The sequence below is a fragment of the Coregonus lavaretus genome (genome assembly GCF_964263955.1).
Source record: "Coregonus lavaretus genome assembly, contig: HAP1_SCAFFOLD_6956, whole genome shotgun sequence".
NCBI classification, from domain to species: Eukaryota; Metazoa; Chordata; class Actinopteri; order Salmoniformes; family Salmonidae; genus Coregonus; species Coregonus lavaretus.
In genome coordinates, this window is record NW_028165594.1 from 3707 (window position 1) to 23565 (window position 19859).

Sequence of the window (19859 nt, forward strand, 5' to 3'; positions counted from 1 at the left end):
TCCTCCCTCCTTACCCCCTCCCTTCCTCCCCCCTCTCCCTTCCCCCTCTCCCTTCCCCCTCCCTTCCCCCCCTTCCTCCCCCTTACCCCCTCCCTTCCTCCCCCTTCCTCCCTCCTTACCCCCTCCCTTCCTCCCCCTTCCTCCCTCCTTACCCCCTCCCTCCCCTTACCCCCTCCCTTCCCCCCCTTCCTCCCCCTTACCCCCTCCCTTCCTCCCCCTTCCTCCCTCCTTACCCACTCCCTTCCTCCCCCCTCTCCCTTCCCCCCCTTCCCCCCTCCCTTCCCCCCCTTCCTCCCAACTTACCCCCTCCCTTCCTCCCCCTTCCTCCCCCTTACCCCCTCCCTTCCTCCCCCTTCCTCCCTCCTTACCCCCTCCCTTCCTCTCCCTTCCTCCCTCTTACATACATGTTATTCAATCATTGCATCCAAACTGCTCGTGCGCGTCAACAAGCGTCTGCATAGCCAGGCGCTAAAATAGAACTTGGTTATATTTGTGATGCTTGACGCACTGCAAGTCCCTTCTCTCCCATCTCCTCATTGGTTTTTAGGAGTATATACCCACGTGGGTGATTGAAAGATGAACTGAGGTCCACTCTCCAGTCCAGTTGGTGGGGGTAATATGTCTTAAAGTTGATTGCCAACCGCCCTTATAAAGTCCACAGAAGAAGAAGAAGCCATAAGGAGGAGAGATAGAGTAATGATGAAAGACTACACCTGATGACACATATTTGAAATCACTAGAAGTTTAATCACATGTTGACTACCAACCCTTCACAAGCGTGTAGAGTAGACTGTCACAGCGGTGGTCACTAGAAATGAATCACCTGTTGACTGCCAACCCTTCACAAGAGTTGTAGTGTATTAGTTGGTGTGTCAGAGCAGTGCTGGAGCTAAGGCCTACAGGAGGGTAGTTCCCCAGGGGGAGGGGCCGGTTGCCCTGTCTATGGTTCTATCAGGTAACACATTGACAGGGAGACATTCAGTCTGTACCATCTGTTCTGCAGAAGCATCTGTAACAGTTCACTGTCTGCAGAAACACTTTGCTCAATCAGAAGGGGTTTTGTTGACTGTTGACGAGCTACATCAGATGATCTGAAACGGCTCAGCAGTGGTGCTGGTTTTACTTTTAAATTTGGCGTTTTCTGGTCGTTACATGGAGCCGCCTCGTTTCTACAGTTTACTACTATCCCAACAAACAGGGACAACGGCTCGTCTTTAGACGGAAGTATCATTTAAACCTTTTAAACAGGGACCATTACTTCCGACTTATCAAGATGTTTTATTTTATTTATTTAAATGTTCGATTATTGATTAGTGCTAAACTGTGTATGCAACCAATACATTTTCATTTGGCTTTCCAACGAACAGGGAGCACGGCTGGTCTTCAGAGGGAAGTGTTGTTTAAAACCTTTCCTCTAGTAGTATCGACCCAAGCGTAGGACTTCCACGTATCCTTGACCACCGTACAGAAACAGTCTATCTGTGAAGTCCAGTTCTAATAATAATATTTGTCCTGTTTCACACGTGTATCGGTGTGTATTATACTGGTGTGTGAACTGGAGATGCGTGGAGACACCCTCGGAGAGTGGGGTCACAAACTAGGTGACATTTGAGGTAAAATCCCAGAAAAAATTAGATTTTTAAAAAAAATTAAAGGTTGAACTTTTTCTCTATTAGTACCGTCAACACAGTCATCTAAATCGCATGTCTCCAAATCAACCCTGGCCACTGTACGGTAACAATATATCCAATCATAAGTCTCATTCTGAGTTGAGTAAACCTGGAAGTAAACCCCATGGTGAGACTGGGTCGGACTCGGTGCCATTACTCTTAGTCAGACAGGCAGGGGGCAGCACTACGTCAATAAGTCATAAAAGAAGAATAACAGTCTTGAAGGCTGGGGTTATTTATATGAAGGGAGCCTGAGGGCAGGGGCTGCAGCATGCCAAGTTAAGGGTTAGGTAGGTGTCTGTGCCTGTGCCTGAGGGAGAGGGTGGCAGGGTGGGGGCACTGGGAGGTGGTGGGTGGTAGGGTGGGTGGGTGGATGGGGCAGGGTGGGGGCACAGGGGAGTGGAGGGTGGGTGGGAGGGTGGGTGGGGGGTGGGGTGGCAGGGTGGGGGCACAGGGGAGTGGAGGGTGGTGGGCAGGGTGGGGGCACTGGGGGGTGAGATAGACTTTCAGAGGAGTGTCGGCCCATTGGTCTGAGTTGGTCTTCAAGTCCATAAAGAGTTAGGTAGGATAGTGCTGAGCCATCACTGGACACCATTAAAACAACCGTCTGTCTATAGCTGCATTACTGCCACCCACAGCAGTCCTCCCTTCTGCCACTGCAGTACCACGTTCTGTACCACTACTGCCCTGTTGGCCGGATTAACTCATAGGTGAGCCTCTCTGTTCTGTCTGGTCCTCTCTGTTCTGTCTGGTCCTCTCTGGTCTGTCTGGTCCTCTCTGTTCTGTCTGAGCCTCTCTGTTCTGTCTGGTCCTCTCTGTTCTGTCTGGGCCTCTCTGTTCTGTCTGGTCCTCTCTGTTCTGTCTGGTCCTCTCTGTTCTGTCTGGTCCTCTCTGTTCTGTCTGGTCCTCTCTGTTCTGTCTGGTCCTCTCTGTTCTGTCTGGTCCTCTCTGTTCTGTCTGGTCCTCTCTGTTCTGTCTGGTCCTCTCTGTTCTGTCTGGTCCTCTCTGTTCTGTCTGAGCCTCTCTGTTCTGTCTGGTCCTCTCTGTTCTGTCTGGTCCTCTCTGTTCTGTCTGGTCCTCTCTGTTCTGTCTGGTCCTCTCTGTTCTGTCTGGTCCTCTCTGTTCTGTCTGGTCCTCTCTGTTCTGTCTGGTCCTCTCTGTTCTGTCTGGTCCTCTCTGTTCTGTATGGTCCTCTCTGTTCTGTCTGAGCCTCTCTGTTCTGTCTGGTCCTCTCTGTTCTGTCTGATCCTCTCTGGTCTGCCTGATCCTGTCTGTGTGTGTGTCTGTGTGTGTGTGTGTGTGTGTGTGTGTGTGTGTGAGATATAGTTGTCTGTCACCTGTCATGTCCCCTGTCTTTGTTCAACTATGGTACACTGAAAGTGTGTATCATAAGTGTGTATCATTAATGAACTCATAGGTGAGCCCCTCTGTGTGTGTGTGTGTGTGTGTATGTGTGTATATATAAGATAAGGTTGTGTCCCTGTCTTAGTTGAGCTATGGTACACTGGAAGTGGGTACAGTAGCATTGCTCTGGTCTGAACACGGTTTCTGGGTTTGGTGGTGTTGGTCATGACGAGGCGATAACATGAGGAGTGACTGAAGGAGTCCTGTGTTTCTGTGAGTTACGGCTGTTAGAGCCACTCTCAGTCAAACCAACACGTTACGGCTAATTCCTTCATCAAGGTATTTCCCCACTCTGCAGCCTCATAATGTATCCGATTGGTCAACTGTGTGTTGGGAATTGTCATATTCACGTGTGAAGTGTATGAATCCAAGATGAGATCAGACAGCGATGTAATACCGGTTTAATGCAACGCGTTCCTTCTTCGTCTGAAAGGGTTTGGGTCTAAAGTTGTGTGAGTTCAGAATGTCTTTATGCATCTTTCGTGTAAATTGGAGCAGGATGTGGACCCATGCATTATTACTGGTTTCTAGCTTTTCAAAGGCATGTCATCTTTTATGATTAGTAATGCCCATAATGGATGGGAACCTCAAATACATTTAAATATCCTCTTAATGTTAAACATGATATCAGAGATGTCATAGCGAACCAATTTCGTGAATGTCAAAAGTCAATTAGGAGAAAGCATTTCTGAGTGAGAACATTTTCTGATCCAAAATGACAAATATCTTTATTAATGACAGATGATACATGCAGCTTATCCCTGAATCAGACTAGATCCATATTAATGACAGATGATACATGCAGCTTATCCCTGAATCAGACTAGATCCATATTAATGACAGATGATACAGGCGCCCTTTCCCTAAATCAGACTAGATTCATAGGATAGTATTCCATTAGGTTGGTTTATCTCACTGAGGTGACAGCACATTTCCTGCAGACATGATTCATTTACAATCTGAGGATGTTACCCTTCCACCTGCCCCTGCCCCCCGTCCACCAACTGGGGCCAAAGACCTCATCAACAATTTAGCACTGACACTCAAGCCTATTAAGTTACCCCCCCCCCAAGGGTGTGTTTGAATATGGCCCTGTAAGACATACTGTCTATGATGATATGTTTGATTAGAAAGTAGCTTGCGGTTTGCTAGCATGTGTAGGCTATCTGTGGTTCTGGCTTCCTATCACTGGTGTTTCCCTAGAAGTATTTTATTATTCATATCTATTGTTTAATTATCTATTTTAATGACATGCATTTTCTATTTTATTCTTAGGATCACAAAACAGTGACAACGTGCCAGCCTGTTGGTCTGTAGAGTAATACTCGGTAATACTCAGTAATACTCAGTAATACTCAATAATACTCAATAATACTCAATAATACTCAATAATACTCAATAATACTCAGTAATACTCAATAATACTCAATAATACCAAATCATACTCAATAATACTCAATAATACTCAATAATACCCAATAATACTCGATAATACTCTATAATACTTAATACTACTCAATAATACCCAATAATACTCAATAATAATCAGTAATACTCCAAGTAGTACAGCGAATAGGAATATTAATTTCCTCTTTGAAGTTGAAGACATTTGGGAAACATCTTGGGCTCTTTAGAACGTGTCCGGACTCGAAGGTTATTTGTTTCTCTCTGTGACAGCCAAGTGGTGGTGAGAACCGTTGATACCTCACACGGAGTCACACAGATCTTAATGGCAATCAGGAGACTTACAGCTAAACATAGACTCTAGTTTCATCCCCTATATCTCTTTCAGTATTTTTTAATGTGTTTTCCACTGTATATCAGTTGACAGAAAAAAATGATAGAAAGCATAAATGTTCACTCTGAATGGAAAATACTTTATTTAGTGACGTAACACATTGTATACTTTATAATAATATGCCATTTAGCAGACGCTTTTATCCAAAGCGACTCACAGTCATGCGTGCATACATTCTACTTTATGTTATACTTGTTGATGTTGTTGATGATGATGAAGACTTTATAACCTAGAGGTCCCTGGGGGAGGCATAGGCTCATTGTATGTGTATGATACCAAGACAGGCATGCTAACCGTAGTAGCCTACGAATAGAAAGTGTTCCTAGTATGCTCCCTGACCAAGGGAAGAATTCTCCCTGACCAAGGGAAGGATGCTCCCTGACCAAGGGAAGAATTCTCCCTGACCAAGGGAAGAATTCTCCATGACCAAGGGAAGGATGCTCCCTAACCAAGGGAAGTATTCTCCCTGACCAAGGGAAGTATTCTCCCTGACCAAGGGAAGAATTCTCCCTGACCAAGGGAAGTATTCTCCCTGACCAAGGGAAGGATGCTCCCTGACCAAGGGAAGGATGCTCCCTGACCAAGGGAAGGATGGCTACATGCTGCATTGCCTCTGATCATCATGTTGGGCTCAGTCGAGCCATGTTACTGCATGGTGTAAACACACTTTGAACCATGTTCTCATGTTGTGGAGACTATCTTTAGTCATTTGTAAAAGCCGTTTCGCTTGTTGGATTGATTGGTCACCTAGAACTAAACTAATGTTGTCTAGTGACCCAGTAGACGCACCGCAAACTGTCATGCCATGTCTTTAACAGTTGGCTGTTGAGAGATTTTATGGAGGCTGTTTTTAGTACTTGCTCTTATGGTGTAATTGAGACCTGAAACCTGACAGAAGACTCTTCTAGAAGGCTCCAGGGTCTGCATCCCAAATGGCAGCCTATTCACTATATAGTTCATGGGGCTCTGGTCAACAGTAGTGCACTATATAGTGAATTTGGGACACAGCTAGGCCGATTCTTGGATTTGTTGACTTTTCACAAACTTCTCACCAGGTCGCAGTATGCACACAAAACTGTGTGGACTGGTGTAATGCTTTAAACATACCACCATGGGGCGTGAGCGGATTGGACAACAGCCATAATGACCACCTTTACACAGGCAGCCCAATTCTGAGCTTTTCCCTAATTATTGGCGAAAGAGTTGATCTGATTGGTTAAAAGAGTTGATCTGATTGGTCAAAAGATCAATTAGTGGAAAAAGATCAGAATTGGGCTGCCTGTGTAAACGCAGCCATGGAAATCCTATCCACCACTCTGGCATTTGGAGGAGAAAGATGGATTAGGATCATTTTGATGATTTTGGTTTTGAAGTGAAGGAACAAGGGGATCATTCTTGGAACTGTGATATGTGTGTCATGCCTGCCACGCAACTTTGTGTCATTTTTCATTGGATGTAATTCATCGTTTAAAAACCACCAGAATATCATTTAACTATAGTGCTTTTACCTCTTCCTCAGGCGGCGAAAAGACCACACAGCCATCATGTCTGAGTGAGTAAAAGTGGATTTCAACATTATAGAAAAGTCTACAGAATATTTGGCATTTATCCAGAATTGTCTTTCTTTTACAAAAAAAAAAAAAAAAAAATGGTCATACCTGTTCATGAACAACAAGATAATGACATTGATTGTGCTCACGTTTTCTGACAGGAAAAAGATGTCATCGAGCCGCAAGCATCATCTGAAGGTAACCAACGGCAACGTTCTTGACCTCTTCATGACCTCTCTAAGATTCTATCCATTCAGTGACTCAACAGACCTTGTAGAAACAGCTTAGATATCTCTTACCTCTTAAGCATCATGACAAAAATGCCACTTGTGATTTGTACGATTTATACAAACAATCCAACCGCTTTCTGATAACAAGTGTTATATTACAAATCAAAAATATAAAAGACAATCACTGTTTTGAGGCCTATCCCTTAGCAAGACATGACTATATTAAAAACAAGAAACTACATTTTAAGTGCGAATAGGTATTGGTCTGAAGGCGAAAAAAAAGACAGGAATTTCACATGAACACCACAATGCCTACTCCACCCATGCTCTACCAAGGTTTTCCAGCACACAGCTTTGACCTACTACAGTAGCTGTGTTGGTATTGTACTTCAAACTATGTGTAGGCAGGTTGCTTAGGGTTCAAACCTTCTACCATAACTAGATCTACACCTTTTAAACCCAACACTCCAATTTAAATATAAATGTAATGTAAATGTACAGTTGAAGTCGGAAGTTTACATACACCTTAGCCAAATACATTTAAACTCAGTTTTTCACAATTCCTGAAATTTAATCCTAGTAAAGATTCCCTGTCTTAGGTCAGTTAGTGTCACGACTTCCGCCGAAGTTGGGTGCCTCTCCTTGTGTGGGCGGCTATCGGCGGTCGTCGTCACCGGCTTTCTAGCTGCCACCGATCTACGTTTCTGTTTTCCATTTGTTTTGTCTTGTTTGTACACACCCGGTTCCCATCACGTTATGATTATTTCCATATTTAACCCTCTGGTTTCCTCATGGTTTTGCGCGTGATTGTTCTTTGTTTTGGTGTTTATGACTGCTGTGAGCTGGTTTATTTCCCTGCGTGGAAATTAGATTGTTTCTTTTAGAGTAAATTTTGTCTGTTACTCAGTTCTGTGTCCTGCGCCTGACTCTGTCCTATCGCTGCACACTGACACCTGACAGTTAGGATCACCACTTTATTTGAAGAATGTGAAATGTCAGAATAATAGTAGAGAGAATGATTTATTTCAGCTTTTATTTCTTTCATCACATTCCCAGTGAGTCAGAAGATTACATACACTCAATTAGTATTTGGTAGCATTGCCTTTAAATTGTTTAACTTGGGTCAAACGTTTTGGGTAGCCTTCCACAAGCTTCCCACAATAAGATGGGTGAATATTGGCCCATTCCTCCTGACAGAGCTGGTGTAACTGAGTCAGGTTTGTAGGCCTCCTTGCGCGCACACGCTTTTTCAGTTCTGCCCACACATTTTCTATAGGATTGAGGTCAGGGCTTTGTGATGGCCACTCCAATACCTTGACTTTGTTGTCCTTAAGCCATTTTGCCACAACTTTGGAAGTATGCTTGGGGTCATTGTCCATTTGGAAGACCCATTTGCGACCAAGCTTTAACTTCCTGACTGATGTCTTGAGATGTTGCTTCAATATATCCACATAATGTTCCTTCCTCATGATGCCATCTATTTTGTGAAGTGCACCAGTCCCTCCTGCAGCAAAGCACCCCCACAGCATGATGCTGCCACCCCGTGCTTCAAAGTTGGGATGGTGTTCTTTGGCTTGCAAGCCTTCCCCTTTTTCCTCCAAACATAATGATGGTCATTATGGCCAAACAGTTCTATTTTTGTTTCATCAGACCAGAGGACATTTCTCCAAAAAGTACGATCTTTGTCCCCATGTGCAGATGCAAACCGTAGTCTGGCTTTTTATGGCGGTTTTGGAGCAGTGGCTTCTTCCTTGCTGAGCGGCCTTTCAGGTTATGTCGATATAGGACTTGTTTTACTGTGGATATAGATACTTTCGAGCTTTTACAAGGTCCTTTGCTGTTGTTCTGGGATTGATTTGCACTTTTTGCACCAAAGTACGTTCATCTCTAGGAGACAGAAAGCGTCTCCTTCCTGAGCGGTATGACGGCTGCGTGGTCCCATGGTGTTTATACTTGCATACTATTGTTTGTACAGATGAATGTCGTACCTTCAGGCATTTGGAAATTTCTCCCAAGGATGAACTAGACTTGTGGAGGTCTACAATTAATTTTCTGAGGTCTTGGCTGATTTCTTATGATTTTCCCATGATGTCAAGCAAAGAGGCACTGAGTTTGAAGGTAGGCCTTGAAATGCATCCACAGGTACACCTCCAATTGACTCAAATTATGTCAATTAGCCTATCAGAAGCTTCTAAAGCCATGATATAATTTTCTGGAATTTTCCAAGCTGTTTAAAGGCACAGTCAATGTAGTGTAGGTAAACTTCTGACCCACTGGAATTGTGATACAATGAATTATAAGTGAAATAATCTGTCTGTAAACAATTGTTGGAAAAATTACTTGTGTCATGCACAAAGTAGATGTCCTAACCGACTTGCCAAAACTATAGTTTGTTAACAATACATTTTTGAGGGGTTGAAAAACAAGTTTCAATGACTCCAACCTAAGTGTATGTAAACTTCCGACTTCAACTGTACACATGTGAAGTGCTTTAGATAAAGCATCTGCCAAGTACATTAATAAAACGGTGGCTGTGTTGATTCTGTCCCCCAGAGCATAATGCTCCAGATCGCCCAGGAACTGATAGCGGCAGAGGAAGCCCAGTCCTTAGAGGACAGGAAGCAGTACATGAGTGAAAATGTCGCTCCCCTGCAGCTCCCAGGATCCATCGCAGAACTCCAGGTATCACATAAGCTGCTTTGAGACAGGCAGCCAAATTCTGATATTTTTTTCACTAATTGGTCTTTTGACCAATCAGCTCTGACCTGATGTGATTGGTCAATAGACCAATTAGTAGAAACAATATCAGAATTGGGCTGCCCTCTATAATCAATCAAATTAAATACATCAAAATCCAGCTGTAGTTTTTATCATTTCCTTTCACAATATAACAATACAATTACTACATTTTACATTATTGATAGCCCTTTTAACAACAATGTTTGTAATGTAACACATTGGCTCTCTGTCTCGTGTTATGAGTCGCTGTGATTGTCTCTGAACAGGACCTGTGTAAGAAGTTGCACCAGAAGATTGATGTGATGGATGAGGAGAGATACGACCTGGGCAGCAAAGTTGGCAAAAGTGACAAAGAGGTGGGGTTATATCTGATATACTGTAGTGATGAAGAGGTGGGGTTATATCTGATATACTGTAGTGATAAAGAGGTGGGGTTATATCTGATATACTGTAGTGATGAAGAGGTGGGGTTATATCTGATATACTGTAGTTATAAAGAGGTGGGGTTATATCTGATATACTGTAGTGATGAAGAGGTGGAGTTATATCTGATATACTGTAGTGATGAAGAGGTGGGGTTATATCTGATATACTGTAGTGATGAAGAGGTGGGGTTATATCTGATATACTGTAGTGATGAAGAGGTGGGGTTATATCTGATATACTGTAGTGATGAAGAGGTGGGGTTATATCTGATATACTGTAGTGATGAAGAGGTGGGGTTATATCTGATATACTGTAGTGATAAAGAGGTGGGGTTATATCTGATATACTGTAGTGATGAAGAGGTGGGGTTATATCTGATATACTGTAGTGATGAAGAGGTGGGGTTATATCTGATATACTGTAGTGATGAAGAGGTGGGGTTATATCTGATAGACTGTAGTGATGAAGAGGTGGGGTTATATCTGATATACTGTAGTGATGAAGAGGTGGGGTTATATCTGATATACTGTAGTTATAAAGAGGTGGGGTTATATCTGATATACTGTAGTGATGAAGAGGTGGGGTTATATCTGATATACTGTAGTGATGAAGAGGTGGGGTTATATCTGATATACTGTAGTGATGAAGAGGTGGGGTTATATCTGATATACTGTAGTGATAAAGAGGTGGGGTTATATCTGATATACTGTAGTGACGAAGAGGTGGGGTTATATCTGATATACTGTAGTTATAAAGAGGTGGGGTTATATCTGATATACTGTAGTGATAAAGAGGTGGGGTTATATCTGATATACTGTAGTGATGAAGAGGTGGGGTTATATCTGATATACTGTAGTTATAAAGAGGTGGGATTATATCTGATATACTGTAGTGATGAAGAGGTGGGGTTATATCTGATATACTGTAGTGATGAAGAGGTGGGGTTATATCTGATATACTGTAGTGATGAAGAGGTGGGGTTATATCTGATATACTGTAGTGATGAAGAGGTGGGGTTATATCTGATATACTGTAGTGATGAAGAGGTGGGGTTATATCTGATATACTGTAGTGATGAAGAGGTGGGGTTATATCTGATATACTGTAGTGATGAAGAGGTGGGGTTATATCTGATATACTGTAGTTATAAAGAGGTGGGGTTATATCTGATATACTGTAGTGATGAAGAGGTGGGGTTATATCTGATATACTGTAGTGATGAAGAGGTGGGGTTATATCTGATATACTGTAGTGATGAAGAGGTGGGGTTATATCTGATATACTGTAGTGATGAAGAGGTGGGGTTATATCTGATATACTATAGTTATAAAGAGGTGGGGTTATATCTGATATACTGTAGTGATGAAGAGGTGGGGTTATATCTGATATACTGTAGTGATGAAGAGGTGGGGTTATATCTGATATACTGTAGTGATGAAGAGGTGGGGTTATATCTGATATACTGTAGTGATGAAGAGGTGGGGTTATATCTGATATACTGTAGTGATGAAGAGGTGGGGTTATATCTGATATACTGTAGTGATAAAGAGGTGGTATATAGTGTGTAATGTGTGTAGTGTGTGTAGTGTGTGTAGTGTGTGTAGTGTGTAGTGTGTAGTGTGTAGTGTATAGTGTATAGAGTGTGTAGTGTGTTTATAGTGTGTAGTGTGTATATAGTGTGTAATGTGTGTAGTGTGTGTAGTGTGTAGTGTGTAGTGTGTAGTGTATAGTGTATAGAGTGTGTAGTGTGTTTATAGTGTGTAATGTGTGTTGTGTGTGTGTGTGTGTTAGTTTAGTGATACTGAACTTTATTTGTCTTTCCATATTGAGGATTTCACTGACGAGCATTCTCTCTCTCTCTCTCTCTCTCTCTCTCTCTCTCTCTCTCTCTCTCTCTCTCTCTCTCTCTCTCTCTCTCTCTCTCTCTCTCTCTCTCTCTCTCTCTCTCTCTCTCTCTCTCTCTCTCTCTCTCTCTCTCTCTCTCTCTCTCTCTCTCTCTCGGTTCAGATTGAGGACCTGAAGATAAAAGTACAGGACCTGAAGGGCAAGTTCAAGAAGCCCGTCCTGAAGAAAGTACGCATGTCTGCCGACGCTATGCTCCAGGCTCTGCTGGGCTCCAAACACAAGGTGTCCATGGATCTGAGGGCCAACCTGAAACAAGTCAAGAAGGAGGTCAAGGAGGAGGTGGGTTTGCTTCCAAGTACTATAACTTAATATCAGTAGATTTCCGTGTATGAGAGTTACAGAGGATTCCACTGCTGACACCAAATGTTATTATACAAATATTGTGAGCGTAATCACTGCCACAATCGGCTGACACCTTAGAAAGTGGTGAAACTACTGTGATTGTGTTTATAGTTAGGCCATTTAGAATAATAATAATATGCCATTTAGCAGACGCTTTTATCCAAAGCGACTTACAGTCATGCGTGCATACATTTTTGTGCATGGGTGGTCCCGGGGATCGAACCCACTACCCTGGCGTTACAAGCGCCGTGCTCTACCAGTTGAGCTACAGAGGACCACATTTCAACTCAGCACTCCAATGTGGATGATTTTTATTATTCGGGATGAATTGTTGTGTTACTCAAGTGATATGCACATATAGAAACAAACCTACACGGATCAAACATCAAAATCTCTAGACTAATATATTTTGATCTACTTCTCTTCCCACCCAGGACAAAGATTCTGTGGGTGACTGGCGGAAGAACATTGAAGATAAATCAGACAGAAAGAAGATGTTTGAGACCGTTTGAACAACCTTCTGTCTTTTGGTTACTAAGTTATCCAGACAGGACTCGTTTCTTCAGTTGTTTGTTTTCGTCTCTGGCTAAATGAATTGTTATGATATCTAAGAGGTAGTTCCATCTCTCTGGGAATGTTGTGATATATGTTAATGAATTGTTATGATATCTAAGAGGTAGTTCCATCTCTCTGGGAATGTTTTAAGAGATGTTAATGAATTGTTATGATATCTAAGAGGTAGTTCCATCTCTCTGGGACTGTTTTAAGAGATGTTAATGAATTGTTATGATATCTAAGAGGTAGTTCCATCTCTCTGGGACTGTTTTAAGAGATGTTAATGAATTGTTATGATATCTAAGAGGTAGTTCCATCTCTCTGGGAATGTTGTGACAGATGTTAATGAATTGTTATGATATCTAAGAGGTAGTTCCATCTCTCTGGGAATGTTGTGACAGATGTTAATGAATTGTTATGATATCTAAGAGGTAGTTCCATCTCTCTGGGACTGTTTTAAGAGATGTTAATGAATTGTTATGATATCTAAGAGGTAGTTCCATCTCTCTGGGACTGTTTTAAGAGATGTTAATGAATTGTTATGATATCTAAGAGGTAGTTCCATCTCTCTGGGAATGTTTTAAGAGATGTTAATGAATTGTTATGATATCTAAGAGGTAGTTCCATCTCTCTGGGAATGTTGTGACAGATGTTAATGAATTGTTATGATATCTAAGAGGTAGTTCCATCTCTCTGGGAATGTTGTGACAGATGTTAATGAATTGTTATGATATCTAAGAGGTAGTTCCATCTCTCTGGGACTGTTTTAAGAGATGTTAATGAATTGTTATGATATCTAAGAGGTAGTTCCATCTCTCTGGGACTGTTTTAAGAGATGTTAATGAATTGTTATGATATCTAAGAGGTAGTTCCATCTCTCTGGGACTGTTTTAAGAGATGTTAATGAATTGTTATGATATCTAAGAGGTAGTTCCATCTCTCTGGGAATGTTTTAAGAGATGTTAATGAATTGTTATGATATCTAAGAGGTAGTTCCATCTCTCTGGGACTGTTTTAAGAGATGTTAATGAATTGTTATGATATCTAAGAGGTAGTTCCATCTCTCTGGGAATGTTTTAAGAGATGTTAATGAATTGTTATGATATCTAAGAGGTAGTTCCATCTCTCTGGGAATGTTGTGACAGATGTTAATGAATTGTTATGATATCTAAGAGGTAGTTCCATCTCTCTGGGAATGTTGTGACAGATGTTAATGAATTGTTGTGATATCTAAGAGGTAGTTCCATCTCTCTGGGAATGTTGTGAGAGATGTTAATGTGTGTAATCAAAACAACCTGTACTACTGTTTAATACTTTATTCCTTTGTTCCAATTCAATTTCTCAAAATAAATTATTTGCTGGAATCTTTTTTGATTTATAGCCCCTTTTTCGTATGCCTTTCTGCTAGTACTACGACCAGAGGTAATTGAATTTCACGCCGCTGTTATACCATCACTTTACCTGTGCCTGCTTTCGTAATCGAAGCAATGAGGTGGACGTAATCCTGAACCACTTTATGGAATTCAGACTTTGTGGATTATTTTATTGAACTGATGATGCCAGCATGGAATAGTTTTTCAAGTTTTAGAGTTCAGGTGGTAATGTTTTAGGAACAGCAATGAGGCTATGTCACGAGATGTTTCTACCACTCAACATAATATGGTGTTTGAGAACGCAGTGAACCGTAGATCAGGTCCTATTGGTCTGCGCCTAAGGAGTTCTTAGTCAAAACAGCGAAAGATAGTTGTGGCATTTTTCAATTGACAACATATTAGAACAGAAAAAAATCTAACCAAAAACCTAAAGTTACACCAAGACGATCATATCCTACTTTCTCATACAAAATACTTGATGTAAAATGTATTCTTCAACTAAAAAAAAAAAAAAAATAGTTATTTTTCTCGCACTTTCGGTAAGTTAATATTACCTATATAGTACATTTCCAATGACTAAATACTGTCATGACTACTTTGATATCCACTCAGTACTTTTCTCTACCTCTTTACAGGTTAGCTTGAGGTTGAATATGTTGAAGAGGACTAATACCCGAGGAGCAAGTTGTGAAAACAACGTAGTATGACTGGGCTGGACTCTGGATCTGAGAGCCAACTGGAGCAGACAGAGGGAGGAGAAGAGGCTGAGAAGAAGGAAGGAGAGTAGAGGTGGGTGGATGTGGAGTGTGGTGACATCACATTTGTTGTGACTAAAAATGACGGTGTAACTTCCTACTACCCATAGTTAATATCAGCATACGCAAACCTCCTGATTTAGGTCAGTTATGTCAGCCTATATATGTCAGTTATGTAAGCCACACATAGCTAGGGAAGGATCTTTGTACTACAGCATTGTATTGATGTTTGAAGGGGATATGACAACTGTTTTATTTACTGAAAATCTTAATCTCAATTTATCTAATCTAAATGTAATGTCATCTTTCTTCTGAATTTGACTGAAGCAAATGTTTGTTTCAGTAAGAAAACATGGAATGGCTTGAGAAATGATGGTGGTTGGATACTGGAGTTAGGAGGCTGACACGGTGGTTGGATACTTGGATACTGGAGTTAAGAGGCTGACATGGTGGTTGGATACTGGAGTTAGGAGGCTGAGATGGAGGTTGGACCCCTGAGTTAGGAAGCTGAGACTGTGGTTGGATACTGGAGTTAGGAGGCTGACATGGTGGTTGGATACTGGAGTTAGGAGGCTGACATGGTGGTTGGATACTGGAGTTGGGAGGCTGACACAGTGGTTGGATACTGGAGTTAGGAGTCTGACATGGTAGTTGGATACTGGAGTTAGGAGGCTGACACAGTGGTTGGATACTGGAGTTAGGAGGCTGACACGGTGGTTGGATACTTGGATACTGGAGTTAGGAGGCTGACATGGTGGTTGGATACTGGAGTTAAGAGGCTGACATGGTGGTTGGATACTGGAGTTAGGAGGCTGTCCCGGTGGTTGGATACTTGGATACTGGAGTTAGGAGGCTGACACGGTGGTTGGATACTGGAGTTAGGAGTCTGACGCGGTGGTTGGATACTGGAGTTAGGAGGCTGACACGGTGGTTGGATACTTGGATAATGGAGTTAGGAGGCTGACACGGTGATTGGATACTGGAGTTAGGAGGCTGACATGGTGGTTGGATACTGGAGTTGGGAGGCTGACACGGTGGTTGGATCCTGGAGTTAGGAGGCTGACACGGTGGTTGGATACTTGGATACTGGAGTTAGGAGGCTGACACGGTGATTGGATACTGGAGATAGGAGGCTGACATGGTGGTTGGATACTGGAGTTGGGAGGCTGACACGGTGGTTGGATCCTGGAGTTAGGAGGCTAACACCGTGATTGGACCCCTGAGTTAGGAAGCTGACACAGTGGTTGGATACTGGAGTTTGGAGGCTGACACGGTGGTTGGATACTGGAATTAGGAGGCTGAGACGGTGGTTGGATACTGGAGTTAGGAGCTGACACGGTGGTTGGATACTTGGATACTGGAGTTAGGAGGCTGACATGGTGGTTGGATACTGGAGTTAAGAGGCTGACATGGTGGTTGGATACTGGAGTTAGGAGGCTGTCCCGGTGGTTGGATACTTGGATACTGGAGTTAGGAGGCTGACACGGTGGTTGGATACTGGAGTTAGGAGTCTGACACGGTGGTTGGATACTGGAGTTAGGAGGCTGACACGGTGGTTGGATACTTGGATACTCGAGTTAGGAGTCTGAAACGGTGGTTGGATACTGGAGTTAGGAGTCTGACACGGTGGTTGGATACTGGAGTTAGGAGGCTGTCCCGGTGGTTGGATACTTGGATACTGGAGTTAGGAGGCTGACACTGTGGTTGGATACTGGAGTTAGGAGTCTGACACGGTGGTTGGATACTGGAGTTAGGAGGCTGACACGGTGGTTGGATACTGGAGTTAGGAGGCTGACACGGTGGTTGGATACTGGAGTTAGGAGGCTGACACGGTGGTTGCATTCTTGAGTTAGGAGTCTGACACGGTGGTTGGATACTGGAGTTAGGAGGCTGACACGGTGGTTGGATACTGGAGTTAGGAGGCTGACACGGTGGTTGGATACAGGAGTTAGGAGGCTGAGACGGTGGTTGGAGACTGGAGTTAGGAGGCTGACACGGTGGTTGCATACTTGAGTTAGGAGGCTGACACGGTGGTTGAATACAGGAGTTAGGAGGCTGACACGGTGGTTGGATACAGGAGTTAGGAGGCTGACACGGTGATTGGATACAGGAGTTAGGAGGCTGAAACGGTGGTTGGATACAGGAGTTAGGAGGCTGAAACGGTGGTTGGATACTTGAGTTAGGAGGCTGACACGGTGGTTGGATACAGGAGTTAGGAGGCTGAAACGGTGGTTGGATACTTGAGTTAGGAGGCTGACATGGTGGTTGGATACAGGAGTTAGGAGGCTGAAACGGTGGTTGGATACTTGAGTTAGGAGGCTGACACGGTGGTTGGATACAGGAGTTAGGAGGCTGACACGGTGGTTGGATACAGGAGTTAGGAGGCTGAAACGGTGGTTGGATACTTGAGTTAGGAGGCTGACACGGTGCTTGGATACAGGAGTTAGAAGGCTGACACAGTGGTTGGATACTTGGTACTGGAGTTAGGAGGCTGACATGGTGGTTGGATACTGGAGTTAAGAGGCTGACATGGTGGTTGGATACTGGAGTTAGGAGGCTGACACGGTGGTTGGAGACTTGGATACTGGAGTTAGGAGTCTGACACGGTGGTTGGATACTGGAGTTAGGAGTCTGACACGGTGGTTGGATACTGGAGTTAGGAGGCTGTCCCGGTGGTTGGATACTTGGATACTGGAGTTAGGAGGCTGACACTGTGGTTGGATACTGGAGTTAGGAGTCTGACACGGTGGTTGGATACTGGAGTTAGGAGGCTGACACGGTGGTTGGATACTGGAGTTAGGAGGCTGAGACGGTGGTTGGATACTGGAGTTAGGAGGCTGACATGGTGGTTGGATACTGGAGTTAGGAGGCTGACACGGTGGTTGGATACTTGGATACTGGAGTTAGGAGGCTGACATGGTGGTTGGATACTGGAGTTAGGAGGCTGACACGGTGGTTGCATACTTGGATACTGGAGTTAGGAGGCTGACATGCTGGTTGGATACTGGAGTTAGGAGGCTGACACGGTGGTTGCATACTTCAGTTAGGAGGCTGACACGGTGGTTGGATACTTGGATACTGGAGTTAGGAGGCTGACACGGTGGTTGGATACAGGAGTTAGGAGGCTGAGATGGTGGTTGGATACTGGAGTTAGGAGGCTGACACGGTGGTTGGATACTGGAGTTAGGAGGCTGACACGGTGGTTGGATACTGGAGTTAGGAGGCTGACACGGTGGTTGGATACTTGGATACTGGAGTTAGGATGCTGACACGGTGGTTGGATACGTGAGTTAGGAGGCTGAGATGGTGGTTGGATACTGGAGTTAGGAGGCTGACACAGTGGTTGGATACTGGAGTTAGGAGGCTGACATGGTGGTTGGATTCTGGAGTTAGGAGGCTGACACGGTGGTTGGATACTTGGATACTGGAGTTAGGATGCTGACACGGTGGTTGGATACTGGAGTTAGGAGGCTGACACGGTGGTTGCATACTTGAGTTAGGAGGCTGACACGGTGGTTGAATACAGGAGTTAGGAGGCTGACACGGTGGTTGGATACAGGAGTTAGGAGGCTGACACGGTGATTGGATACAGGAGTTAGGAGGCTGAAACGGTGGTTGGATACAGGAGTTAGGAGGCTGAAACGGTGGTTGGATACTTGAGTTAGGAGGCTGACACGGTGGTTGGATACAGGAGTTAGGAGGCTGAAACGGTGGTTGGATACTTGAGTTAGGAGGCTGACACGGTGGTTGGATACAGGAGTTAGGAGGCTGAAACGGTGGTTGGATACTTGAGTTAGGAGGCTGACACGGTGGTTGGATACAGGAGTTAGGAGGCTGACACGGTGGTTGGATACAGGAGTTAGGAGGCTGAAACGGTGGTTGGATACTTGAGTTAGGAGGCTGACACGGTGCTTGGATACAGGAGTTAGGAGGCTGACACAGTGGTTGGATACTTGGTACTGGAGTTAGGAGGCTGACATGGTGGTTGGATACTGGAGTTAAGAGGCTGACATGGTGGTTGGATACTGGAGTTAGGAGGCTGTCCCGGTGGTTGGATACTTGGATACTGGAGTTAGGAGGCTGACACGGTGGTTGGATACTGGAGTTAGGAGTCTGACACGGTGGTTGGATACTGGAGTTAGGAGGCTGACACGGTGGTTGGAGACTTGGATACTGGAGTTAGGAGTCTGACACGGTGGTTGGATACTGGAGTTAGGAGTCTGACACGGTGGTTGGATACTGGAGTTAGGAGGCTGTCCCGGTGGTTGGATACTTGGATACTGGAGTTAGGAGGCTGACACTGTGGTTGGATACTGGAGTTAGGAGTCTGACACGGTGGTTGGATACTGGAGTTAGGAGGCTGACACGGTGGTTGGATACTGGAGTTAGGAGGCTGAGACGGTGGTTGGATACTGGAGTTAGGAGGCTGACATGGTGGTTGGATACTGGAGTTAGGAGGCTGACACGGTGGTTGGATACTGGAGTTAGGAGGCTGAAACGGTGGTTGGATACTTGAGTTAGGAGGCTGACACGGTGCTTGGATACAGGAGTTAGGAGGCTGACACAGTGGTTGGATACTTGGTACTGGAGTTAGGAGGCTGACATGGTGGTTGGATACTGGAGTTAAGAGGCTGACATGGTGGTTGGATACTGGAGTTAGGAGGCTGTCCCGGTGGTTGGATACTTGGATACTGGAGTTAGGAGGCTGACACGGTGGTTGGATACTGGAGTTAGGAGTCTGACACGGTGGTTGGATACTGGAGTTAGGAGGCTGTCCCGGTGGTTGGATACTTGGATACTGGAGTTAGGAGGCTGACACTGTGGTTGGATACTGGAGGTAGGAGTCTGACACGGTGGTTGGATACTGGAGTTAGGAGGCTGACATGGTGGTTGGGTACTGGAGTTAGGAGGCTGACACGGTGGTTGCATACTTGGATACTGGAGTTAGGAGGCTGACATGCTGGTTGGATACTGGAGTTAGGAGGCTGACACGGTGGTTGCATACTTCAGTTAGGAGGCTGACACGGTGGTTGGATACTTGGATACTGGAGTTAGGAGGCTGACACGGTGGTTGGATACAGGAGTTAGGAGGCTGAGATGGTGGTTGGATAC

At 44.2% G+C, this 19859-nt stretch overlaps 1 protein-coding gene across 1 annotated transcript; it reads left to right on the plus strand.

Annotated features, from left to right (window-relative positions):
- Positions 1 to 6551: 6551 nt before the first annotated feature.
- On the plus strand, positions 6552 to 12576 carry LOC311115695 (troponin I, fast skeletal muscle-like; the record flags this gene model as incomplete). The annotated part of the gene is made up of 5 exons (XM_084190847.1): positions 6552 to 6620; positions 9206 to 9334; positions 9658 to 9747; positions 11825 to 12001; positions 12499 to 12576. 5 exons carry the CDS (start codon positions 6552 to 6554, stop codon positions 12574 to 12576), a joined length of 543 nt encoding a protein of 180 aa, XP_084046973.1.
- Between the last annotated feature and the right edge of the window lie 7283 nt (positions 12577 to 19859).